The 22,203-nt window shown below is 36.8% G+C and overlaps 1 protein-coding gene across 1 annotated transcript in view; it reads left to right on the top strand.

Annotated features, from left to right (window-relative positions):
• Window positions 1–22,203, top strand: part of LOC142341158 (PC-esterase domain-containing protein 1B-like) — a 68,907-nt gene that overhangs the window by 5,392 nt on the left and 41,312 nt on the right. Inside the window, exon 3 of the mRNA XM_075392053.1 lies at window positions 6,889–7,028. Coding sequence (XP_075248168.1) covers window positions 6,889–7,028 — 140 coding nt within the window. The remainder of the gene's footprint in view (window positions 1–6,888; window positions 7,029–22,203) is intronic.

Below are 22,203 nucleotides of genomic sequence, written 5' to 3'. Positions count from 1 at the left end.
TTTTTATTTTGTCAAGAGTTTTGTTACCACCATATGACGTCACAATCACTTCAAATCTGCTTTTTGTTCATTCGTTTATGCAATTTCAAACTGAAGTGACGCTACTTTTCACTCTTAGTGGAGAGTTTTTTGTTCATTAGCGTGATTAAGTATTTGGTCACATGTGACTTACCTCACTCTCTTAAATGACTTCCTCACTCTGAAATTGACTTTTCTTAGTTCAAAGACATAGGGTCAAGTGTGTGAAGCGTGTCACTAATTGAAGGTTATTTGAGGGCAGCTAATAGAAGCAGCAATAAGTTGAACAGATTCCTAATCAAAATGTCTAATGTCCGCAATTTCGCTTTTGTTGACCTTTTACTTGGTTTCTCCTTTGTTCTCTGCAAAAAGGTATCCTCTCATCTAAGTTCTTGTTGTGTAAGTTCTTTGCTTAATGTTTTGATGGTTTGAATGACTTAATCAATTTTTTTTTTCAAAAAAAACTCCAAAAAATTTAAGTTCGTTTTGTGTTTAAGTCCGTGTTGGTTACGTTATGTTGAGTGTTAGAAGGCGCTCTTCTACCGAAGCTGACAGTCAGGTTTTTACTTTGTTTAATAGCCGCACAGCAATAGCTGGGGTTGTTATTGGCCTTCTCATGGTTTTTTGCAATTCAAAAAATTTGAATTGTATTGGGGCGCTGTCTTTTTTTAAGATCTGTTCACACATTTTCATGATTTTTGAAGTCAAATTGGAGTAGTGATTTTGGTCACGCCGAAACAGGAAATGAAGCGAAAAAGCGAGTGGTTTTGCGGCGTGAATTTTTTTCGCTCTAATTTTAAATTAGAGTGAGAAAACGGTGTTTGAACAAAAATACGCTTTATCGGTAGTGGTTTTTTGTTCACATGCGGCAATTTCACTTTGATTTTTACTGTTTTTTTCGATTTTTTGGATCGAATTTTTTTCTAAATGGTTTTTCCAATCCATTCTTAGTCCGTTATGACCAGGACATACAGACTTGTCCTGGTATGTTTTTTTATTTCGTCGTCATGATTTGTGTTACGACCATATGACGTCACAGGCACTTTTTGTTCATTCTTTCATGCAATCCTTCCTATATATTAAATGCATGGCGGTTTATAAGGCACCGTGTTTAACGAAAGGCGAAAATGCACGTTTAAGAAGCCTCTGAAGAGCATGTTTAAGAGCTATCGAAGAGCATGTTTAAGAGCTGTTGAGCAGCATGGTTAAGAGGGCAGATTGTGAGGTCAATGACCAAAAAAATTGCTCTCGTAAAAGGTCATTGTCCGAAAAGGCGCAGACTGCAAAAGAGTCATTGACCTAAATGCAAGAAGTCATTAACCTAAATGCATAAAGAGTCAATGACCGATAATCCAGCTGCCAAAAGGTCTACGCGCCGCAAAAAAACAGTGATGCAAGAAAAGTCATTCACCGAAAAATGTCAGTGAGAAATAGATCCAAAAAGAGGGTATTGCTATTTTTGGCCTATCAATGATTTCTTGTTATTCCTGTTGTACTCTACTTATATAGAGTAGCTACTCGCGGTGCTGGTGTGCTTAGTTTTACTTAAACTGTGATTCGCGGAGCGAGATCCTGACTTGAGTATTCAACGCTTACTCGCGGAGCGTGAATTACAAAAAGAATTGTTTAACTGAATTTGAATTGCAAAGTTAAGAGAATGAGTTAATTGCTTAAAAGCAAATCGTGAATGCGTGATCAGACATATCTGATCACGAAGCGGGAAACCAAGAAGGAAATCACAAACAGATCACAAGATACTAAATAAACAAGTATGAACAATTTATGAAGGGCAAATAAAATGAACTAATTTAAGGCATCGTATAAAATATAAACTGCACCAAATAAATAACGGAGGATGATATCCTTGGGTATCACATACCCCTTACATCGACAAAGAAAATTGTTACAATAACAATTTTCGAAAATTAATAATAATATTTACAAATTAGTACTTGGTCCCCGGTTAAATAAATAATTACAATATATGTATTGGTTATCATATCTAAAAAATAAATACTATTAAATTATAAAGTTTCTTAATTAACACAGTTCGTTTAGGAGCTCAGTTTCTAGTTGTTCCATTCATCTAAATTATGTCCTTCGGCTTCAAACAGTCATTGACTGAACTAGCGTTGGAGTGTCGATGTCTAGAAGAGAAGGATCTCGCGGGGCGGGTGGCGAAATGTCTCCTATCCTTGGGGAGATATTGAACTCAGCAGGCTGTTGATCCGCAATGTTTTGAACCGTTTCAACAATGGACTCGGGTAGGGGCTGGTAATTCTGAACATCACCCGCTCGTCGTGGTCGTTTAGGCGGTGCTGCGATCATCGAGTCAGGAGATGGGCTATCAAAGCCGTAATAAGATGGGCTTCGACGATTTCGATCTGATGATCTTTGCGGATGTTTCGCTGCGGCAGTTGTAGTTGCAGACGAAGTTGTCGGCTGTTCGCTATGCGAAACAGTGCTGGCTTCTTGCTGCTGGTTTCGAATAGCAAGAAAGTTTGGGATTTTAGGGATTTGTCCTCGCATCGAGCGTGAAATATTTGGTTTTGAGGAGGAAACCTCGCTGCCCGGATCACGCTTGTCATGCTTTATTTTCTTATCCCGCAGTGACATCCCGATCTCGACCTCAATGTCACTGCGGTACCCATTCACCCACTTGTCATCGGGAAGTATTTCTTCCGGCATCACTGTGTCTTCATCTAAATAGTAGTTTACAATGTTTTCATATGTGAGATTGGACACACGCTCAGCGGGGTATTAGGTTTTCTTCCAAAGTGTACTTCGGAAGGCGAGATCCTTGTTGTTCTTTGTTTACATATTCGAAATTGATGTATTATTGTCTTAATGCATGCTTTACATGAAAAGCATTAGCAGACGAGTTTTCCTCTTTGATACATGCAAGTCTATTTTTAATCGTTTGAATAAGTCTTTCTACCAGTCCAATAGCACGATGATCGTTCACTGGAGCTTCAATTATATCGATATTATTTTTGTTACAAAAGGTCTTTACTTGATTGCCAACCAAACATTTTGCTTGATCCAGTCGAATAGATCGTGGAATTCCGTGATTTTCAATATACATGTCCAAACATTTTAGAACATTTGGTCCGTTTGCCTTGTCATAAATACATGCAGTAGGGTATTTAGGAAAACGATCAATAGCTGCTAAGAAGTAAATTTCGTTAACCTTTTCATCAAAAATTGGACCTCCAAAATCAATTTGAATTTCTTGATTTGGTTCAACGCACGGTATATGAGGATTAAATTGCTTAGCGGGGATAACAGATTTAAGATTCTTACCGATCACTGTGCAGGGCTTGCATTCTGTAGCTTTAACGATAAGCTCGCGATGCATGTATGGCCACCAGCAATGCGTGGCCATGCATATCATACCCCATGTGCCCGGATGGCTGGAGTGTATGTCGTCAATCATCGCCTCTCGCAGGACGTTCGGTATGGCGACTTTTCCATCGATACATACACCCGGAACGTACATGGAGATATCTCCTATATCAGTGTATGTATGGGTTCAGGGCTTTGAGACGACTTTCATTGTTTGTTAAAATGCAGTCCCGGACCTCTTTTAAAACTGTGTCCTTGCTAGTTTCAACTGAATTGCATGTGTGACGTCATTTTTCGCTCTTAGTGGAGCGAGTTTTTTTGTTCATGGGCGTGATTAAATTTTTGGTCACACTTGACTTACCTCACTCTCAAAAATGACTTCCTCACTTTGAAATTGACTTTTATTTACTTGAATTCAAAGAGATAAGGTCAAATGGGTTTGTGTCAACTCTCACTATTTGAGATCAGATAATAGAGGCAGCAATAACGTATACAGATTTTTAATCAAAATATAACAGATCAGCCTTCAATGAAAAGACAAATTTCTTTGGTCTGTCTTTTTTACTGTTTTTTTAGACTGCCGATCTACGAATCTATTGCGGCTATTTTCTGGCAATCTGCCAGCTATGTTTAAATCTTTGAATTGTAGTTCAGGAATTGTGCAAATCTACAAAGTTATTGCGGCTATTTTCTTATACTGATCAGAATTTTTTCTTCTGATCAGTGTTTTCATATTAAATTCTGATCAGTATTTTGGCTATATACTGATCAGAATTAAGTTTTTTTTCTGGCAATCTGCCAGCTATGTTATTAATTGCTCATATTAATGCTCCACCAGAATCACTAAGACTTCTTTCTTTCTGAACATTGACTTCGATTTGCGAGCTGTGAACATTGACGTTTAGAGTACCCTTAGTTTGCTTCTAATGTACAGTGGTTAGTAATCTCAATTTTAAAGGTGAAAAGTGTTTTTGTGAGATTCAGACCGCTTTAGAGTCCCAGTTGATTGTACGATCTGCTACGAACTTTACCACTTTGCTTCTGCGTACCCTTAACCGTCACTCTGCCTTTTTCTCATTATCATATTTCCTAAAGTATTAAGCAATATCTGGTTTTTTGTTCCGACCCCTCTTGAGGGGGGAGGAACTATATACTCAAATGGTTTTTTTGTTCAGACAATTTTGACCGATCGATATATTCATCTTAGAGTGTTGTGAGTGGTATCCTTTAAGAGCCCCTGCAGTGTAGAATATGGAATTAAAAAGTTTTTTTAATTTCGTAATTTACAGTGAGTTATCGAGGTTTGAAGTTTTGTGAATAATAGACGGATTTCCGTTGTTTTTAATTCACATTTTCCGGAATTTCGCCTAAAATTTGTCGATTTTACTAAAAATTTTAAAAATTGTTAACGATAGTACTGTTTAATTTATTTTTAGAGACAAAAAAAAGTTGTTGACTGTTTTGATTTAATTTTTTTGCTAAATATTTCAAAATTCAGCCTTTTTGATCAAAAATTTCCCGAAATAAGCTTCTTTAGTCCACTTTGATTAAATTTGCCGGAAGTACACTCCCCCAAAACAACAATCCACAATCTCTGTAAACTACAAAGGGAGCTAGTTTTACTTCCACTTCCATTGAGTTTTTGTCACATTTTCACATGTTTGACAGTCCACATATTACATTATTGGCGTTCGGAATAAGGAACATTTGCACATATAAAAGTCTTGAAAGGCATAGATTTTGGTTTTAACGGCTTCGACACCCCTTTCTCGAAGAATTTAATTGAATTTTTTACAATTGTCTGTAACTGTCGTTTTTTACTTTCTCTTTTTGTCGTATGAGAACCTGGATAATTACAGGTCTCATTGGCAATAAATTTATAAAGCAATAAATGAGACTTTATTCTGATTGGAGTAGATAGCTGATGGCTTTCATGAATTTGAAAACAATTGTTTTCATAACAAAGAAAACTCATTTTAACGTTGCTTAAATTTGCATTTTTGTTTGTTTGTTACCTAGGCTCGTTCATTACAGGTCACATATGAAATTATTTTTGTCAAAGGAAGGTGCAAGTATTCAAAATCTGATGTTTTTTCAAGATTTCGATCTGAATTTACTAGCTTTGACACGGGTTTTTCGCACAGAAATTAAACTAGTTTTTGATTTTTGTCTATCTAACGTTCTTGTTGTAGACGTAAGACATATTCTGAATAATTACAGGTCTCAAGAGCTTCCTTTGGACGAATAGACGAACCTATTTAATTATTTCTTTTTGTGGCTAATGGCTTTCATGACTTTGAAATTAATTGTTTTCAAGTGTTAATTAATTTTCCCCTTTTTCTTTTTTCTGGTCTACTTGTTACCTATTCTCATTCATGAGATGGCCTTTAACACGTTTTTGGCGTTTGAGGAAGGCTCAATTTAACATATTTTAAGGGACCAAGTGTGGCTTTACGGCTTCGACAGCGTTTTCTCGCAAGTTTTAAATTATTTTTTGTCTCTATTTGTTGTTCTTTTTTTTAGCATAAGCAATTGCTTAATGACAGATCTTAACGCCCTCCTGTAGAGATGTATGTGATAATTAACATGTTAGATGTTTTCAATTGCTATCTATTGGTGTTCATTGTTATGAGATTAATTGTTTTTGAAAATATAAGCCAACTTGTTTTAACTTTGCTGTTCTTTTTGTTCTTTTTTGTCTAATTGTTACCGAGCCTTTTTATAGAGTGGTCCGGTATCTTTTCTGGTGAAGTACAAGTTTTTTTTTCTTTAGTTTCAGTTTTATCCGGCGCTATTTTGAGCTTGTTATTAAGTTTTTTTTAAAGGGACAAAGTGTTGGATGTAATTAATGTTTGTTGTTATTGTTGTTTGATTTTGTTGTTCGTCTTGACTTGCTTTCTTAATAATGACTGATCTCATCAATCTAATGCGGCGTTTTTTTTCTCCACTGAGTTATTTGCCTTGGAGGCGATCTTTGTTTATACACAATTTTTTGAAAAATACTTGAATTTTTTGGGGTTTTCTATCTATTCCTCCTTTGGTAGACATTTATGCCAAAAATGTCAATGAGCGGAGTCGGAACTTTATGTGCGAATGCACATTACTGAGCCGCCTTTTTTCCTTTCCTTTTTCATAAGCGCATTCAGATATATCCTTGTTTGCTCCTGCCACGCTGTCGTTTCCTGGTTTCTACGTTTCCTGGTTATAAACGGTGATCATTAACGTTATAGAAATGTAGTAAAGTTGTACCAAGGTACATGTAAAAAGGTCAAATTCAGAAGTTTTGCCTTACCTGATTTACAATACTCTTCACTACTTCATCTACCCCCGTACCCCCTAACCTTCCCACCTATCACGATGTGGCAAGAGATAAGGTAGTAATTAGTACATGAGCCTTGGGGAGTGCAAATGATACGCGCCCATTAATCTGCAGGAACACGAACAAAAGAGAGTCCGTATGTCTTAACGGTAAATATCTCGAACATTGCCTGACAATCTATGGGCTGTATTTTGAATTTTGTTCAGGTTGGACATTGTGCAAGCAAACTGGTACGCAACTATGAAGTGCAAAGAGAGGGAGTTTGACGTATTTGACATGAACTTCCGCATGAGAAGGTGGCAATACACTGAAATGATCAGAGACGGTGTCCACTGGACCCCAAGAGGTACGTTCAACTTGTAATATTTTTGAGTGTGATGAAACCTGATGCCTGTAACGTAGATCACATCTTATATACAGGATCTATATTGTCCCCCAAGTCATTGGGGCGATATGGGCCGCTGAATTACCAGTCATTCTATCTGAACGTCGTTTTCTAATATCTTGTTTTTCTGAAAATAAAATTTCGCCGACTTACTTTTTTTAATCAAAATTCAAAAAAAAACAATTTTAAAATGTCAAGACTTTATAAGCGGACTTTCAGCGGCTCGTTCTGCATAAATCCAGTTATGTTTAATTGCTCTAAAAGAATCTCCAAGCAATTATATTAGTCCTGTGGTTTTTTAATGCGATGTTTTCTTTAATTAATTTTTTGTCTGAGGCTTTTGACGAACGGGATAAACCAAAAATAGAACAAAATTACATCCCCTTTTGCTCGCAGCCAAATTTAGCTACCACCAAAGCCGACTAGTCGCCACCGTTTCAGAGTATTTCGGCCGACGATAGTCGGTTACGATTATTTTTTCCTGAAAAGACGTTCTAAACCTCAAAAAATAAAATATTGCAATTTTATGAAAGCTTTTTCCATGGCCCTATCCATAGGGCGTTTTTGTTAAGAAAGGGGTCTCCAAGAACGCCCTGGGATAGGAAATCATTATACCAAAAACGCCCCCCATAGACCCCTTTACCATAAACGCCCCACCAAAAGTCCAAAAACGCCCCTGGCATTTGGGGCTTCCAAAAACGACCTCACATGCCTCTAATGACTAAATTACACTGATAGACCTGAAAGCAGTCACAAAACCCCAGAACAACTCCCCAATGCCTCTCATTATTTGAAAACGAGTTAGGGAGAGTGGTGGGGCGTAAACTTGTTCCTTAATACACAAATGGTAAGAAAAATATATGTATACACTTCGGAGAGAGTTAGATATAAATACCTCTCTCCGATGTGTATACACAATAATTTCGTACCATTTGTATATTTAGATACGAGCTTACGTCCCACCACTAATATACGTCCCGCCAATAAATAAATCGGACCCTTCTATAGCTTCTGGGTCCCTCCTTTCTCATCCAGGACTTGGGACCTGGTAATGGCGGAGTTAACCCTTATGTTTTTGTTTATTGGAGACCCCTCCTCCTTTCTCATCTAGGAATTGGGACCTGACAATGGCGGAGTTAACCCTTAAGTTTTGGTTTATTGGAGACCCCTCCTCCTTTCTCATCCAGGACTTGGGACCTGGCAATGGCGGAGTTACCCCCCCAAAATTTCATTTCAACTTGAGACCCTTCCTCCTTTCTCATCCAGGACTTGGGACCTGGCCATGGCGGACTTCCCCCCAATTTTTTTCGTTTTTCCTCTTTTTTTGTTTTCTTTTTTTGTTTTTCATGTTTCCCCTTTTTTTCCACTTTTTTTCCCCTTTTCTTCTTTTTTTTGGTTTTTCTTTCTCCCCAATAAAATCTGACAATAAATGAAACAAAGTTTACAAATCAATCAATACAAAACGCCGAAGAGAAATCAATTAACATACATCAAAGTTCAAATCTTACCGAATTAACCGAATAAACAAATCAAGGTACTAAAAACTTATGCAGTTTCAGAAGTTTTTTGAAGTTCATCATAGTCCAGTTTTCATTTTTTGGAATGTCTCTCAATCTGTTTAAAAACTGTTTTGATAGCATCCAGGCTCATTGGAATGCCCGATTCTCAAAAGGTTTTTGAAAAATTTACTGTTTTGCCTTTCCAAGCTCTGTAAAGCGTTGCCACCTCCTTGTAATGAGCTTCTGACAGCTGGTAGCGCTGTTTTTCTGGTCATTGAGGACGGATTTTAGCAGGATCTATGTCTCCAGAAGTTTCGTCATCACTTTCCTGGCTTTCTTCAATGTCAGCTTCCGATTGTGCTGGAAATGATTCCGACGCTTTTTCCGCTGCTCCATGGATATTCAATTTCCTGCAAATTTTCGTGTTGGCTGGATGGTCCTTCCTCAATTTCACCTGCTTCTTCGCAATCTTTTTTCGCACTTAGAACCTTCTCTATCATAAATGAAGTGAAAGCTGACTTCTTTCTTTTGTCGTTCGAGATTGTAATGGTTTTCTGCTGTTTACTCCTCGTGGCCGAGTCCTTTACGAGCTAGACGTCGTTGTACTGGGTCATAAATATTTTCGCAGAAGTTTGCGGTATACAGTTGAGTTAAAATATAAGTTAGTTTTTGAAGCCATGCTGATTTGTAAGAGTGTCGCGAAACCTTTTTACGAAATTTTTTGTTTTTTGTACGTCCAGCTTTCTGTCGCTGTCATGGGCGCAAAAATATACATTTGATTGGAGCACTGCTTTTCTCTGATATCTCTATACTTCATTAGCCTGTCCATCTCTTGTTTTGTGACAACCTGATATCGAATACCGTCAAAAGAGTATTTTCCAAATGTCTTCTCTGACCTGGTTCTTTCCTTGCTTCAGTAACCCTAACGGGCGCAAATTCGATGGCTATACGGTCATGACTTTTGGATATGCAAGGATTTTGTTTGTTGATATACTCGATTCGCATTGTCGTTATTGTACCGCTTCTTGAAGCGTTTCTCAATATAAAAATGGCTATGCGGTTCACCGTAACCAATTGAAAATCTTTTTCGGAAAGCTCATTTGTGTCTGCTTGAAGTTTGATGTCAAGGTAACTCTGAACCTTTTCAAGAAGCTGTCGGATTTGATCTTTACTTGGCAGGGCATTCCACGTTGCTCTTTTGATGAGCTGAGATTGAGCCTTTTTACCTTTTTGTTCACGTCTGATAAAATTGTCAATATATCCGTTGAACGATTAGCATTTCTTGCCATTGCGGGACAGAAAAATTCTTTCAGAAAGACTTTCAGTAAATTCAGGTTGTTTCCCCTGGTTGCCGCTGTCCTGATTCCTTTATATTTTGACAGCCAATCAGACAGTAGTGCTGCATTTTGTAAACCTTTTGTGGCAATAATTGCAGCCCTGAATCTGTTTATACGTCCTCATGTTGGAGTACTTCCAGTCGTGTTCTCGTCCTTCGTCAATGTCTCGTTTTTTTATGTGCCTCGAACTGGTCTAGGAGCTCATTAAAGTCAACTTTACGAGCTCCTTGAGTTAATTTCATGTACCGGTTTGCTCATGGATCTTCTGTATCATCTTCAACTTGAATCGACCTTCGCCCACCATTCCGGATCGTAATCGTTCTGTTTAGGGTCATAGAAATGCCTAGACTTTCTATCCAGCAAACTCTAACATTTCAGACAAAGCGAATATGCATCTTTGATGTCCTTCCGCAGGGTATGGAGTTTGAACTACTTTGACAAGACTTGAATCCTCAATTTTGTGAATCTTTTCAAAATGCCTCTTCAATGTCTGATACTTAACAAATTCATCCCCGCAGAATTGGCATTTTCGTCTTGGAGCGTCTGTTCTGTTTTCTGTAGCTTTACTTTATTCGGTGGTCTTTCCGGTTGATTTTCAGGTGTTTTGCTACGTGACTGAACTTTTCTTTTGGTCGATATTGTTAGCTGATCTGCCTTTTTGCTACTGGCAGGCCTCTCAACTTTATTTGCCGCTGCGGCTTCCAACTGCTCTTTGGTTGGCTCATTTTCTTTCGAGGGTAGTCGAAGCTGATAATCGTCCTCCGGAGTTATTGTCTACACCAAATAGTTTCCTCCAGCTACTGCTGTCTCTTTATGTATAATTTGCAGGTGCTCAACAATGTCAGGAAAGTTGTTCTTATTGCAAATTCTGGTACAATGCGTACAACCTATCAAGAAATGCAGATGTTTCCCGTCATTCACTAGCGGTCTTCCCTTAAATTGCTTCTTGACAAAATGGATGATGTAATGAATACTCTCCTAGATATTAAATAGGCATTTTGAAATACAGGCAGTACCCATCACAATCTTTACCAAGGTCAAATCCTTCAGGTATGTTTTGTTTTTCGGCAGTTCTTCCTCTTCTGTCAATGGTATCACCTTTGGCGTTTTTGAGTAGAATTTTTTGGTTTCACTGCGTTCATCCACCTTCTTCTTGGTTGAGGCTGATTGAATAGATGACTTCCCTGGTTTCATTTTTGTAGCGGCTTTACAGTTTTGGTCTTTTTCGAACTCCCAGGGTCAATCCTCGTCCAAATCCTCATCAGTCTTTTTCGACTTCTTCAAATCGGTTTCAAATTTGGATTTTTCAAATCGAAGTCAATGAACACATTTCCTTTTGCGTCACAAGAAGGGGGACGCCAGTTTACCAAGCTTTCAGAAGGAATCGTGTTTAGAAGGAATGTCTGCTTGAAGTTTGGCTTTCATTGTTATCAGATATGCTTTCACTATCACTTGTTCCGTCAGATTGAGTAGATGTATTTATTTTGGGAAACTTTGATGTCTTCTGTGTCGCTCGTTATTGTTGATGGCTTCTTTGTGAGAGGTGGTGGGCTAGTCCAGCAAGTACTTGTCTGTCTCTCTGACTTCTTTTTCCCGCCATGGTAGATTTGATCCTCCGTAGTTGTAAGTGATCTCTTCGTCGTTCTCAATAAAAGTTGGTGCGACAAATTTGATCTGTTTTTGATTATTCTTGTCTGTGTAAATCCTTGCAGCACAGTTTGGCTTGCTGTATTGTCCACAATCATTGAATAATCTTGCTATACAAGATGAGTTTTTACCATCAACGTCTTTTTTCCAGGATTCGTTGAAAAAAACGTATTCTGTCATTTTTAGATGGTCTTTCCTCGAATTCAGCTTCTGTAATTTTAGTTCCCCTGTAGAAAGCAATGATTTCGCCTTGGGAGATTTGACGTTTTGCAAACACACCTTTTCCAATTGTTTCATCAATAAATCGCTCGTAAATTCTTTCATCCGGATCCTTTGTTCTGTCATCCGGGTCCTGTCATCCGGATCCTTTGTTAAATACTGATCAAGGTCCGCATGTTCAAATCTTCTATTCAAGTGTTCTCTTCTCGATTCAGTTGTCTTGATAGTCTGCGTTTTCGTGTTGGTGTTATTTGCTGAATGATCTTTTTTTGCAACCTTCGATATATCTACTGTTTCTCCTTGATCATTTTTTGTGTCAGACTTCTGGTCTACTTCCGTTTTGTCCCCACTCGTTGCAATGATGTTTTCGCTTTTTTAGCCTCCTTGGCTTCTGCTCGGATCATTTCAAAATGCCTATCAAGGTCTTCTGGTGTATTTTTCACTCTTTCACGCTCTGCATCAGCCGCAGGCGTTGGCTCGTCACTAGACAAGGAGATTGTCCCCTCATCTCTGTTTTGTTCCGCGATAGTTCTTTACTATTCCTTGTGTCCTGCGTTTATTTTTCTCCATCAGGAAAACCTATAACTTTCCCTTTCAATCAGACTGTTCTAGAGCCAAGGTAAGCAGCAAAACCGCAGGGTGTTTTCAATTTATTTCCTTATGTAGTGTTAATGTTAATTACGGAGCGAATCAGGCAACAAACCCGCTTTAACCGAGGGTAGTCGAAGCTGATAATCGTCCTCTGGAGTTATTGTCTACACCAAATAATTTTCTCCAGCTACTGCTGTCTTTTTATGTATAATTTGCAGGTGCTCAACAATGTCAGGAAAGTTGTTCTTATTGCAAATTCTGGTATAATGCATACAACCTATCAAGAAATGCAGATGTTTCCCGTCATTCACTAGCGGTCTGCCCTTAAATTGCTTCTTGACAAAATGGATGATGTAATGAATACTCTCCTAGATATTAAATAGGCATTTTGAAATACAGGCAGTACCCATCACAATCTTTACCAAGGTCAAATCCTTCAGGTATGTTTTGTTTTTCGGCAGTTCTTCCTCTTCTGTCAATGGTATCACCTTTGGCGTTTTTGAGTAGAATTTTTTGGTTTCACTGCGTTCATCCACCTTCTTCTTGGTTGAGGCTGATTGAATAGATGACTTCCCTGGTTTCATTTTTTTATCGGCTTTACAGTTTTGGTCTTTTTCGAACTCCCAGGGTCAATCCTCGTCCAAATCCTCTTCAGTCTTTTTGGACTTCTTCAAATCGGTTTCAAATTTGGATTTTTCAAATCGACATCAATGAACACATTTCCTTTTGCGTCACAAGGAGAGGGACGCCAGTTTACCAAGCTTTCAGAAGGAATCGTGTTTAGAAGGAATTTCTGCTTGAAGTTTGGCTTTCATTGTTATCAGATATGCTTTCACTATCACTTGTTCCGTCAGATTGAGTAGATGTATTTATTTTGGGAAACTTTGATGTCTTCTGTGTCGCTGTTATTGTTGATGGCTTCTTTGTGAGAGGTGGTGGGCTAGTCCAGCAAGTACTTGTCTGTCTCTCTGACTTCTTTTTCTCGCCATGGTAGATTTGATCCTCCGTAGTTGTAAGTGATGTCTTCGTCCTTCTCAATAAAAGTTGGTGCGACAAATTTGATCTGTTTTTGATTATTCTTGTCTGTGTAAATCCTTGCAGCACCGTTTGGCTTGCTGTATTGTCCACAATCATTGAATAATCTTGCTATACAAGATGAGTTTTTACCATCAACGTATTTTTTCCAGGATTCGTTGAAAAAAACGTATTCTGTCATTTTTAGATGGTCTTTCCTCGAATTCAGCTTCTGTAATTTTAGTTCCCCTGTAGAAGGCAATGATTTCGCCTTGGGAGATTTGACGTTTTGCAAACACACCTTTTCCAATTGTTTCATCAATAAATCGCTCGTAAATTCTTTCATCCGGATCCTTTGTTCTGTCATCCGGATCCTTTGTTAAATACTGATCAAGGTCCGCATGTTCAAATCTTCTGTTCAAGTGTTCTCTTCTCGATTCAGTTGTCTTGATAGTCTGCGTTTTCGTGTTGGTGTTATTTGCTGAATGATCTTATTTCGCAACCTTCGATATATCTACTGTTTCTCCTTGATCATTTTTTGTGTCAGACTTCTGGTCTACTTCCGTTTTGTCCCCACTCGTTGCAATGATGTTTTCGCTTTTTTAGCCTCCTTGGCTTTGCTCGGATCATTTCAAAATGCCTATCAAGGTCTTCTGGTGTATTTTTCACTCTTTCAAGCTCTGCATCAGCCGCAGGCGTTAGCTCGTCACTAGACAAGGAGATTGTCCCCTCAGCTCTGTTTTGTTCCGCGATAGTTCTTTACTATTCCTTGTGTCCTGCGTTTATTTTTCTCCATCAGGAAAACCTATAACTTTCCCTTTCAATCAGACTGTTCTAGAGCCAAGGTAAGCAGCAAAACCGCAGGGTGTTTTCAATTTATTTCCTTATGTAGTGTTAATGTTGATTACGGAGCGAATCAGGCAACAAACCCGCTTTAACCGAGGGTAGTCGAAGCTGATAATCGTCCTCTGGAGTTATTGTCTACACCAAATAATTTTCTCCAGCTACTGCTGTCTTTTTATGTATAATTTGCAGGTGCTCAACAATGTAAGGAAAGTTGTTCTTATTGCAAATTCTGGTATAATGCATACAACCTATCAAGAAATGCAGATGTTTCCCGTCATTCACTAGCGGTCTTCCCTTAATTTGCTTCTTGACAAAATGGATGATGTAATGAATACTCTCCTAGATATTAAATAGGCATTTTGAAATACAGGCAGTACCCATCACAATCTTTACCAAGGTCAAATCCTTCAGGTATGTTTTGTTTTTCGGCAGTTCTTCCTCTTCTGTCAATGGTATCACCTTTGGCGTTTTTGAGTAGAATTTTTTGGTTTCACTGCGTTCATCCACCTTCTTCTTGGTTGAGGCTGATTGAATAGATGACTTCCCTGGTTTCATTTTTGTATCGGCTTTACAGTTTTGGTCTTTTTCGAACTCCCAGGGTCAATCCTCGTCCAAATCCTCTTCAGTCTTTTTGGACTTCTTCAAATCGGTTTCAAATTTGGATTTTTCAAATCGAAATCAATGAACACATTTCCTTTTGCGTCACAAGGAGAGGGACGCCAGTTTACCAAGCTTTCAGAAGGAATCGTGTTTAGAAGGAATGTCTGCTTGAAGTTTGGCTTTCATTGTTATCAGATATGCTTTCAATATCACTTCAGATTGAGTAGATGTATTTATTTTGGGAAACTTTGATGTCTTCTCTGTCGCTCGTTATTGTTGATGGCTTCTTTGTGAGAGGTTGTGGACTAATCCAGCAAGTACTTGTCTGTCTCTCTGACTTCTTTTTCCCGCCATGGTAGATTTGATCCTCCGTTGTTGTAAGTGATCTCTTCGTCCTTCTCAATTAAAGTTAGTGCGACAAATTTGATCTGTTTTTGATTATTCTTGTCTGTGTAAATCCTTGCAGCACAGTTTGGCTTGCTGTATTGTCCACAATCATTGAATAATCTTGCTTTACAAGATGAGTTTTTACCATCAACGTATTTTTTCCAGGATTTGTTGAAAAAAACGTATTCTGTCATTTTTAGATGGTCTTTCCTCGAATTCAGCTTCTGTAATTTTAGTTCCCCTGTAGAAGGCAATGATTTCGCCTCTCTTCTCGATTCAGTTGTCTTGATAGTCAGCGTTTTCGTGTTGGTGTTATTTGCTGAATGATCTTATTTTGCAACCTTCGATATATCTACTGTTTCTCCTTGATCATTTTTTGTGTCAGACTTCTGGTCTACTTCCGTTTTGTCCCCACTCGTTGCAATGATGTTTTCGCTTTTTTAGCCTCCTTGGCTTCTGCTCGGATCATTTCAAAATGCCTATCAAGGTCTTCTTGTGTATTTTTCACTCTTTCACGCTCTGCATCAGCCGCAGGCGTTGGCTCGTCACTAGACAAGGAGATTGTCCCCTCATCTCTGTTTTGTTTCGCGATAGTTCTTTACTATTCCTTGTGTCCTGCGTTTATTTTTCTTCATCAGGAAAACCTATAACTTTCCCTTTTCAATCAGACTGTTCTAGAGCCAAGGTATGCAGCAAAACCGCAGGTTGTTTTCAATTTATTTCCTTATGTAGTGTTAATGTTAATTACGGAGCGAATCAGGCAACAAACCCGCTTTAACCGGAGCGTTTTTAGTATTTAATTTTGTTAGAACGAAGCAGGCAACAAGCCCGTTTACACCGCAAGTCCACTGCAGGCTACAAACCCGCAAAGAGTTCGTAGTTTATTTCAATCTTTACTTTCATTTTTTTGTTTACGGAACGAAGCAGGAAAAAACACACTTAAACCGCAAGTCCGCTGCAGGAAGCAAACCCGCAGAGAGTTCGTATTTGATTTCATTGTTTACTTCCCTTTTTTTAATTTACGGAGCGAAGTAGGCAACAAACCCGCTTAAACCGGAGCGTTTTTATATATATTGTTAGAACGAAGCAGGCAACAAACCCGCTTAAACCGCAAGTACGTTGCAGGCAACAAACCTGCAGAGCGTTGGCAGTTTATTTCAATCCTTACTTTTTTTTTGAATTTACGGAGCGAAGCAGGCAACAAACCCGCTTAAAACGGAGCTTTTTTGTTATTTTTATTTTAGAATTTTATTTTGGTTTTAATTTAATTTACATGAATGAGCCACACAGTCGGCTCTTCATTCAGCCACACAGTCGGCTGTTCAATGGTTTCTACTGTTGATAATTTAATTAATTAAATTTAATTTAATGAGCCACATGGTCGGCTCTTCAGTCAGCCACACAGTCGGCTGTTCGAAGGTTTCTACGTTTTACAATTTAATTTAATTTAAATAAATGAGCAACACAGTCGGCTCTTCATTCAGCCACATTTATTTAAATTTTCCTAATTAACTTTGATTGTAGGAGTCACACAATCGGCTCTTCAGAGATTTCTAGTGAACCTAGAACATTTTTCGCCTTAATAACGTATAATATTCTTAAAATCTAGGTGCAGGCGGATATTAAGAGCTTTGTCCCACTTCTATTGAATAGTTTTTCGCATAGTTATTGAGCTTCGAACATTTAAATCAATTGCCCAACCGAAAATTGTTTGTATCGCATTTTGCAGGCTGTATATGGTTTATAGAGGGTTTCCCCCTGATAGACATATTTAACTATTAAAATCTGTGTTCGGACAGAGAGTTTAAGCTATATCCCACTTTATTGAACAGTTTTTCGCATAGTTATTAAGCTTCAAAAATTTAAAACAATTTTTCAACCGGAATTTGCTTGTATTGAGTTTTGCATGCTGTGTATGCTTTCTAAAGTGTTTTCCCCCAAATAAACATAATAAACTCTTAAAGTCTATGTCCGGACAGAGAGTTTAAGCTATATAACACTACCATTGAACATTTTTTCGCAGAGTTATTAAGCTTCAAATATTTAAAACAATTGTTCAACAAATAATTGCTTTTATTGCGTTTCGCAGGCTATATATGGTATCTAGAGTGTTTTCCCCCTTATAACCATATTTAATTCTTTAAGTCTATGTCGGGACTGAGATTTTAAGCTATATCCCACTTCAATAGAACAATTTTTCGCACAGTTATTAAGCTTCAAAGTTCAATTACAATTGTTCACATTAAACACTATTGGTTTTTGTTCTGGGGAAAAATAATATATATACCTATGGTGCTTTCCCAAATGTTACGGTATAAAATCCTCAAAGCCCACTACCAGACAAAAGTCTATCAAGCTATATCTCGAACTTTTTGAGCAAGTTTTCACAGAGTTATTAAGCTACAAAGTTTTTAGTGCGACACAGCGTGTTTTAGTGTTAAAACGCCCCCAGAACCCAAGAAAACCTATATAAAGGACACCACCAGCCCCCCATTCCTTTTACCTGAGCAGGAGACACCAACGGAATGAATAAAACAAATTTGAAGGAATTTTTCATTGTTTAAGTTAAAATAACTGATAATAAAGAACCAACTGATTTTCAGGTGTTTAAACGTGCAAATAACCACTTCTAACGTGAAAACTGAGATTTTGAAGACTTCTTTAGTGACCTCCGCCTGGATACGGGGACTCCGATAATATAAATTTCAAGAAAATCAGATCATTTTTGGAGTTAACGTTTTTTCGACTGTCACTTTCCATGAGGTCACATGACGTTGGGGAATTCCATGACGTCATGTGTCCCAAAGATTTGTAAAATGTCGTTGAGTATGGGCTCCAATGAACTATAAAATCGATTTTCCGGTATAACTGTACCCGTATGTACCCGTATCTGGAATGTCAGCCCTTTTTGACGTAGCTTCGATAGTTTTGGAGATTTTACAAATCTTTGGATTTTTTAGGTTACGTAATAACACGACTTGAGCCGACAAGTTTGGGGCTTAAACGACTTACTTTACTGATCGCACAGAAAATTTGGTAAGAGCTTTTTGTAGTATTTTCCACAGCCAATAGAATGAAAAAAAAAGATTAAAAATTCGATCAGGAACACCTTCAAAAAATGAAAACCAATGACTGAACTTCAAAATAAAGTGAGAGCCGAGAGCTTTGAACCTAAAACGACTCATACTGGCTCAAGAGACAGAGTAATTGTTAATAGTTTTTTGTAGTATTTTTCACGGCCCATCGGATGAAAAAAAACAGTAATAAAAAGTTCGATCGGGAACACCTTCAAAAAATGAAAACCAATAGCTGAACCTCAAAAAAAGCGAGAACTTTGAATCCTAAACGACTCATACTGTTTCAAGTGACAGAGTACTTGTTAAGGGCTTTTTTGTAGTATTTTTTACGGCCAATCGAATGGAAAAATTATAAATTAAAAATTCGATCGGGATCATCTTCAAAAACTGAAAACCAATAAGTAAACCTCAAACAAATTAAATGTTTAGAACTTTGACCCTTGGGGGCTGGTATAAATATGCATCCAATTTGTGTAAAAATTGTATTTTCAAATTTCCTTAATATAGGAGATTACATAAAATCAATAAATTTGCATTTTCTTTTTCTTAACTTTTACTCTAGGAAGAAAAAACAACCAGAGAAACGAAATAATTGCTGGTATTCTTTGTATTCTGTCAACCTGAGGGGTATAAATAGGCTTCCAATGTGTTTATAAACTGTTTTTTGAACTCCCCTGACAAAGTAGATTACATAAAAACAGTCAATTTGCGCTTTCCTTTTCTAAACTTTTGCTCTAGGAAGCAAAAATAACCGGAGAAACGAAATTATTGGACGTATTCTATATATTTTGTCAATTTGGGGGGTAGAAATATTCATCCAATATGTGTAACAATTGTATTTTCAAACTCCCCCAATATAGGAGATTACATAAATTCAATAAATTTGCACTTTCCTCTTTTAAACTTTTACTCTAGGAAGCAAATATAACAGGAGAAAAGAAATTGTAGCGGGTATTCTATGTATTCTTTCAACCTGAGAGGAATAAATGGGCTTCCAATGTGTTTATGAATTATATTTCTGAACTCGCCTAATATAGTAGATTACATAAAATGAATAAATTTGCACTTTGCTTTTCTAAACTTTTGCTCTAAGAAGCAAAAACAACCAGAGAAACGAAATAATAGCTGGTATTCTATGTATTCTGTCAACCTGAGAGGTATAAATAGGCTTCCAATGTGTTTATAAATTGTTTTTTGAACTCTCCTGACAAAGTAGATTACATAAAAACAATCAATTTGCACTTTCCTTTTCTAAACTTTTGCTCTAGGAAGCAAATATAACTGGAGAAACAAAATTATTGGACGTATTCTATGTATTTTGTCAATTTGGGGGGTAGAAATATTCATCCAATATGTGTAACAATTGTATTTTCAAACTCCCCCAATATAGGAGATTACATAAATTCAATAAATTTGCACTTTCCTATTTTAAACTTTTACTCTAGGAAGCAAAAATAACAGGAGAAAAGAAATAGTAGCGGGTATTCTGTATTCTTTCTACCTGAGAGGTATAAATAGGCTTCCAATGTGTTTAAAACTTATATTTTTGAACTTGCCTAATATAGTAGATTACATAAAATTAATAAATTTGCACTTTGTTTTTCTAAACTTTTGCTCTAAGAAGCAAAAACAACCAGAGAAACGAAATAATTGCTGGTATTCTTTGTATTCTGTCAACCTGAGAGGTATAAATAGGCTTCCAATGTGTTTATAAACTGTTTTTTGAACTCCCCTGACAAAGTAGATTACATAAAAACAATCAATTTGCACTTTCCTTTTCTAAATTTTTGCTCTAGGAAGCAAAAATAACTGGAGAAACAAAATTATTGGACGTATTCTGTGTATTTTGTCAACTTGGGGGGAATAAATATTCATCCAATGTGTGTAACAATTGTATTTTCAATCTCCCCCAATATAAGAGATAACATAAAATCAAAAAATTTGCACTTTTTTTAACTTTTACTCTAGGAAGCAAAAATAACCGGAGAAAAGAAATATAAGCGGGTTTTCTATGTATTCTGTCAACCTGAAAGGTATAAATAGGCTTCCAATATGTTTATAAATTATATTTTTGAACTCCCCTAATATAGTAGATTGCATAAAATCAGTAAATTTGCACTTTGCTTTTCTAAACTTTTGCTCTAGGAAGCAAAAACAACCAGAGATACGAAATAATAGCTGGTATTCTATGTATTATGTCAGCCTGAGAGGTATAAATAGGCTTCCAATGTGTTTATAAACTGTTTTTTGAACTCCCCTGACAAAGTAGATTACATAAAAACAATCAATTTGCACTTTCCTTTTCTAAGTTTTTGCTCTAGGAAGCAAAAATAACTGGAGAAACAAAATTATTGGACGTATTCTGTGTGTTTTGTCAACTTGGGGGGAATAAATATTCATCCAATGTGTGTAACAATTGTATTTTCAATCTCCCCAAATACATAAAATCAAAAAATTTGCACTTTTTTTAACTTTTACTCTAGGAAGCAAAAATAACCGGAGAAAAGAAATATAAGCGGGTGTTCTATGTATTCTGTCAACCTGAAAGGTATAAATAGGCTTCCAATATGTTTATAAATTATATTTTTGAACTCCCCTAATATAGTAGATTGCATAAAATCAGTAAATTTGCACTTTGCTTTTCTAAACTTTTGCTCTAGGAAGCAAAAACAACCAGAGATACGAAATAATAGCTGGTATTCTATGTATTATGTCAGCCTGAGAGGTATAAATAGGCTTCCAATGTGTTTATAAACTGTTTTTTGAACTCCCCTGACAAAGTAGATTACATAAAAACAATCAATTTGCACTTTCCTTTTCTAAATTTTTGCTCTAGGAAGCAAAAATAACTGGAGAAACAAAATTATTGGACGTATTCTGTGTATTTTGTCAACTTGGGGGGAATAAATATTCATCCAATGTGTGTAACAATTGTATTTTCAATCTCCCCCAATATAAGAGATAACATAAAATCAAAAAATTTGCACTTTTTTTAACTTTTACTCTAGGATGCAAAAATAACCGGAGAAAAGAAATATAAGCGGGTGTTCTATGTATTCTGTCAACCTGAAAGGTATAAATAGGCTTCCAATATGTTTATAAATTATATTTTTGAACTCCCCTAATATAGTAGATTGCATAAAATCAGTAAATTTGCACTTTGCTTTTCTAAACTTTTGCTCTAGGAAGCAAAAACAACCAGAGATACGAAATAATAGCTGGTATTCTATGTATTATGTCAGCCTGAGAGGTATAAATAGGCTTCCAATGTGTTTATAAATTGTTTTTTGAAATCCCCTGACAAAGTAGATTACATAAAAACAGTCAATTTGCGCTTTCCTTTTCTAAACTTTTGCTCTAGGATGCAAAAATAAACCAAGAAACGAAATTATTGGACGTATTCTATGTCTTTTGTCAACTTGGTGGTTATAAATAGGCATCCAATGTGTGTAAAAATTGTATTTTCAAATTTCCCTATTATAGGAGATTAATAAAATCATTAAGTTTGCACTATTCTCTTTTAAACTTTGCTCTAGGAAGCAAAAATAATCACTGAAACGAAATAATAGCGGGTATTCTATGTATTCTGTCAACCTGAGAGGTATAAATAGGCTTCCAATGTGTTCATAAACTGTATTTGTGAAATCCCCTGATATAGTAGATTACATGAAAACATTTGCACTTTGCATTTCTAAATTTTTGCTCTAGGATGCAAAAACAACCAGAGAAACGAAATAATAGCGGGTATTCTATGTATTCTGTCAACCTGAGGGGTATAAATAGGCTTCCAATGTATTTATAAATTGTTTTTTGAACTCCCCTGACAAAGTAGGTTACGTAAAAACAGTTAATTTGCCCTTTCTTTTTCTTAACTTTTGCTCTAGGAAGCAAAAATGACCGGAGAAACAAAATTATTGGA

The sequence above is a fragment of the Convolutriloba macropyga genome, chromosome 6 (assembly GCF_964194025.1).
Source record: "Convolutriloba macropyga chromosome 6, txConMacr16.3, whole genome shotgun sequence".
In the NCBI taxonomy this organism is placed as follows: Eukaryota; Metazoa; Xenacoelomorpha; order Acoela; family Convolutidae; genus Convolutriloba; species Convolutriloba macropyga.
The sequence above is the reverse complement of the archived record's forward strand: the minus strand, read 5'-3'. Positions and strand labels throughout refer to the sequence as shown.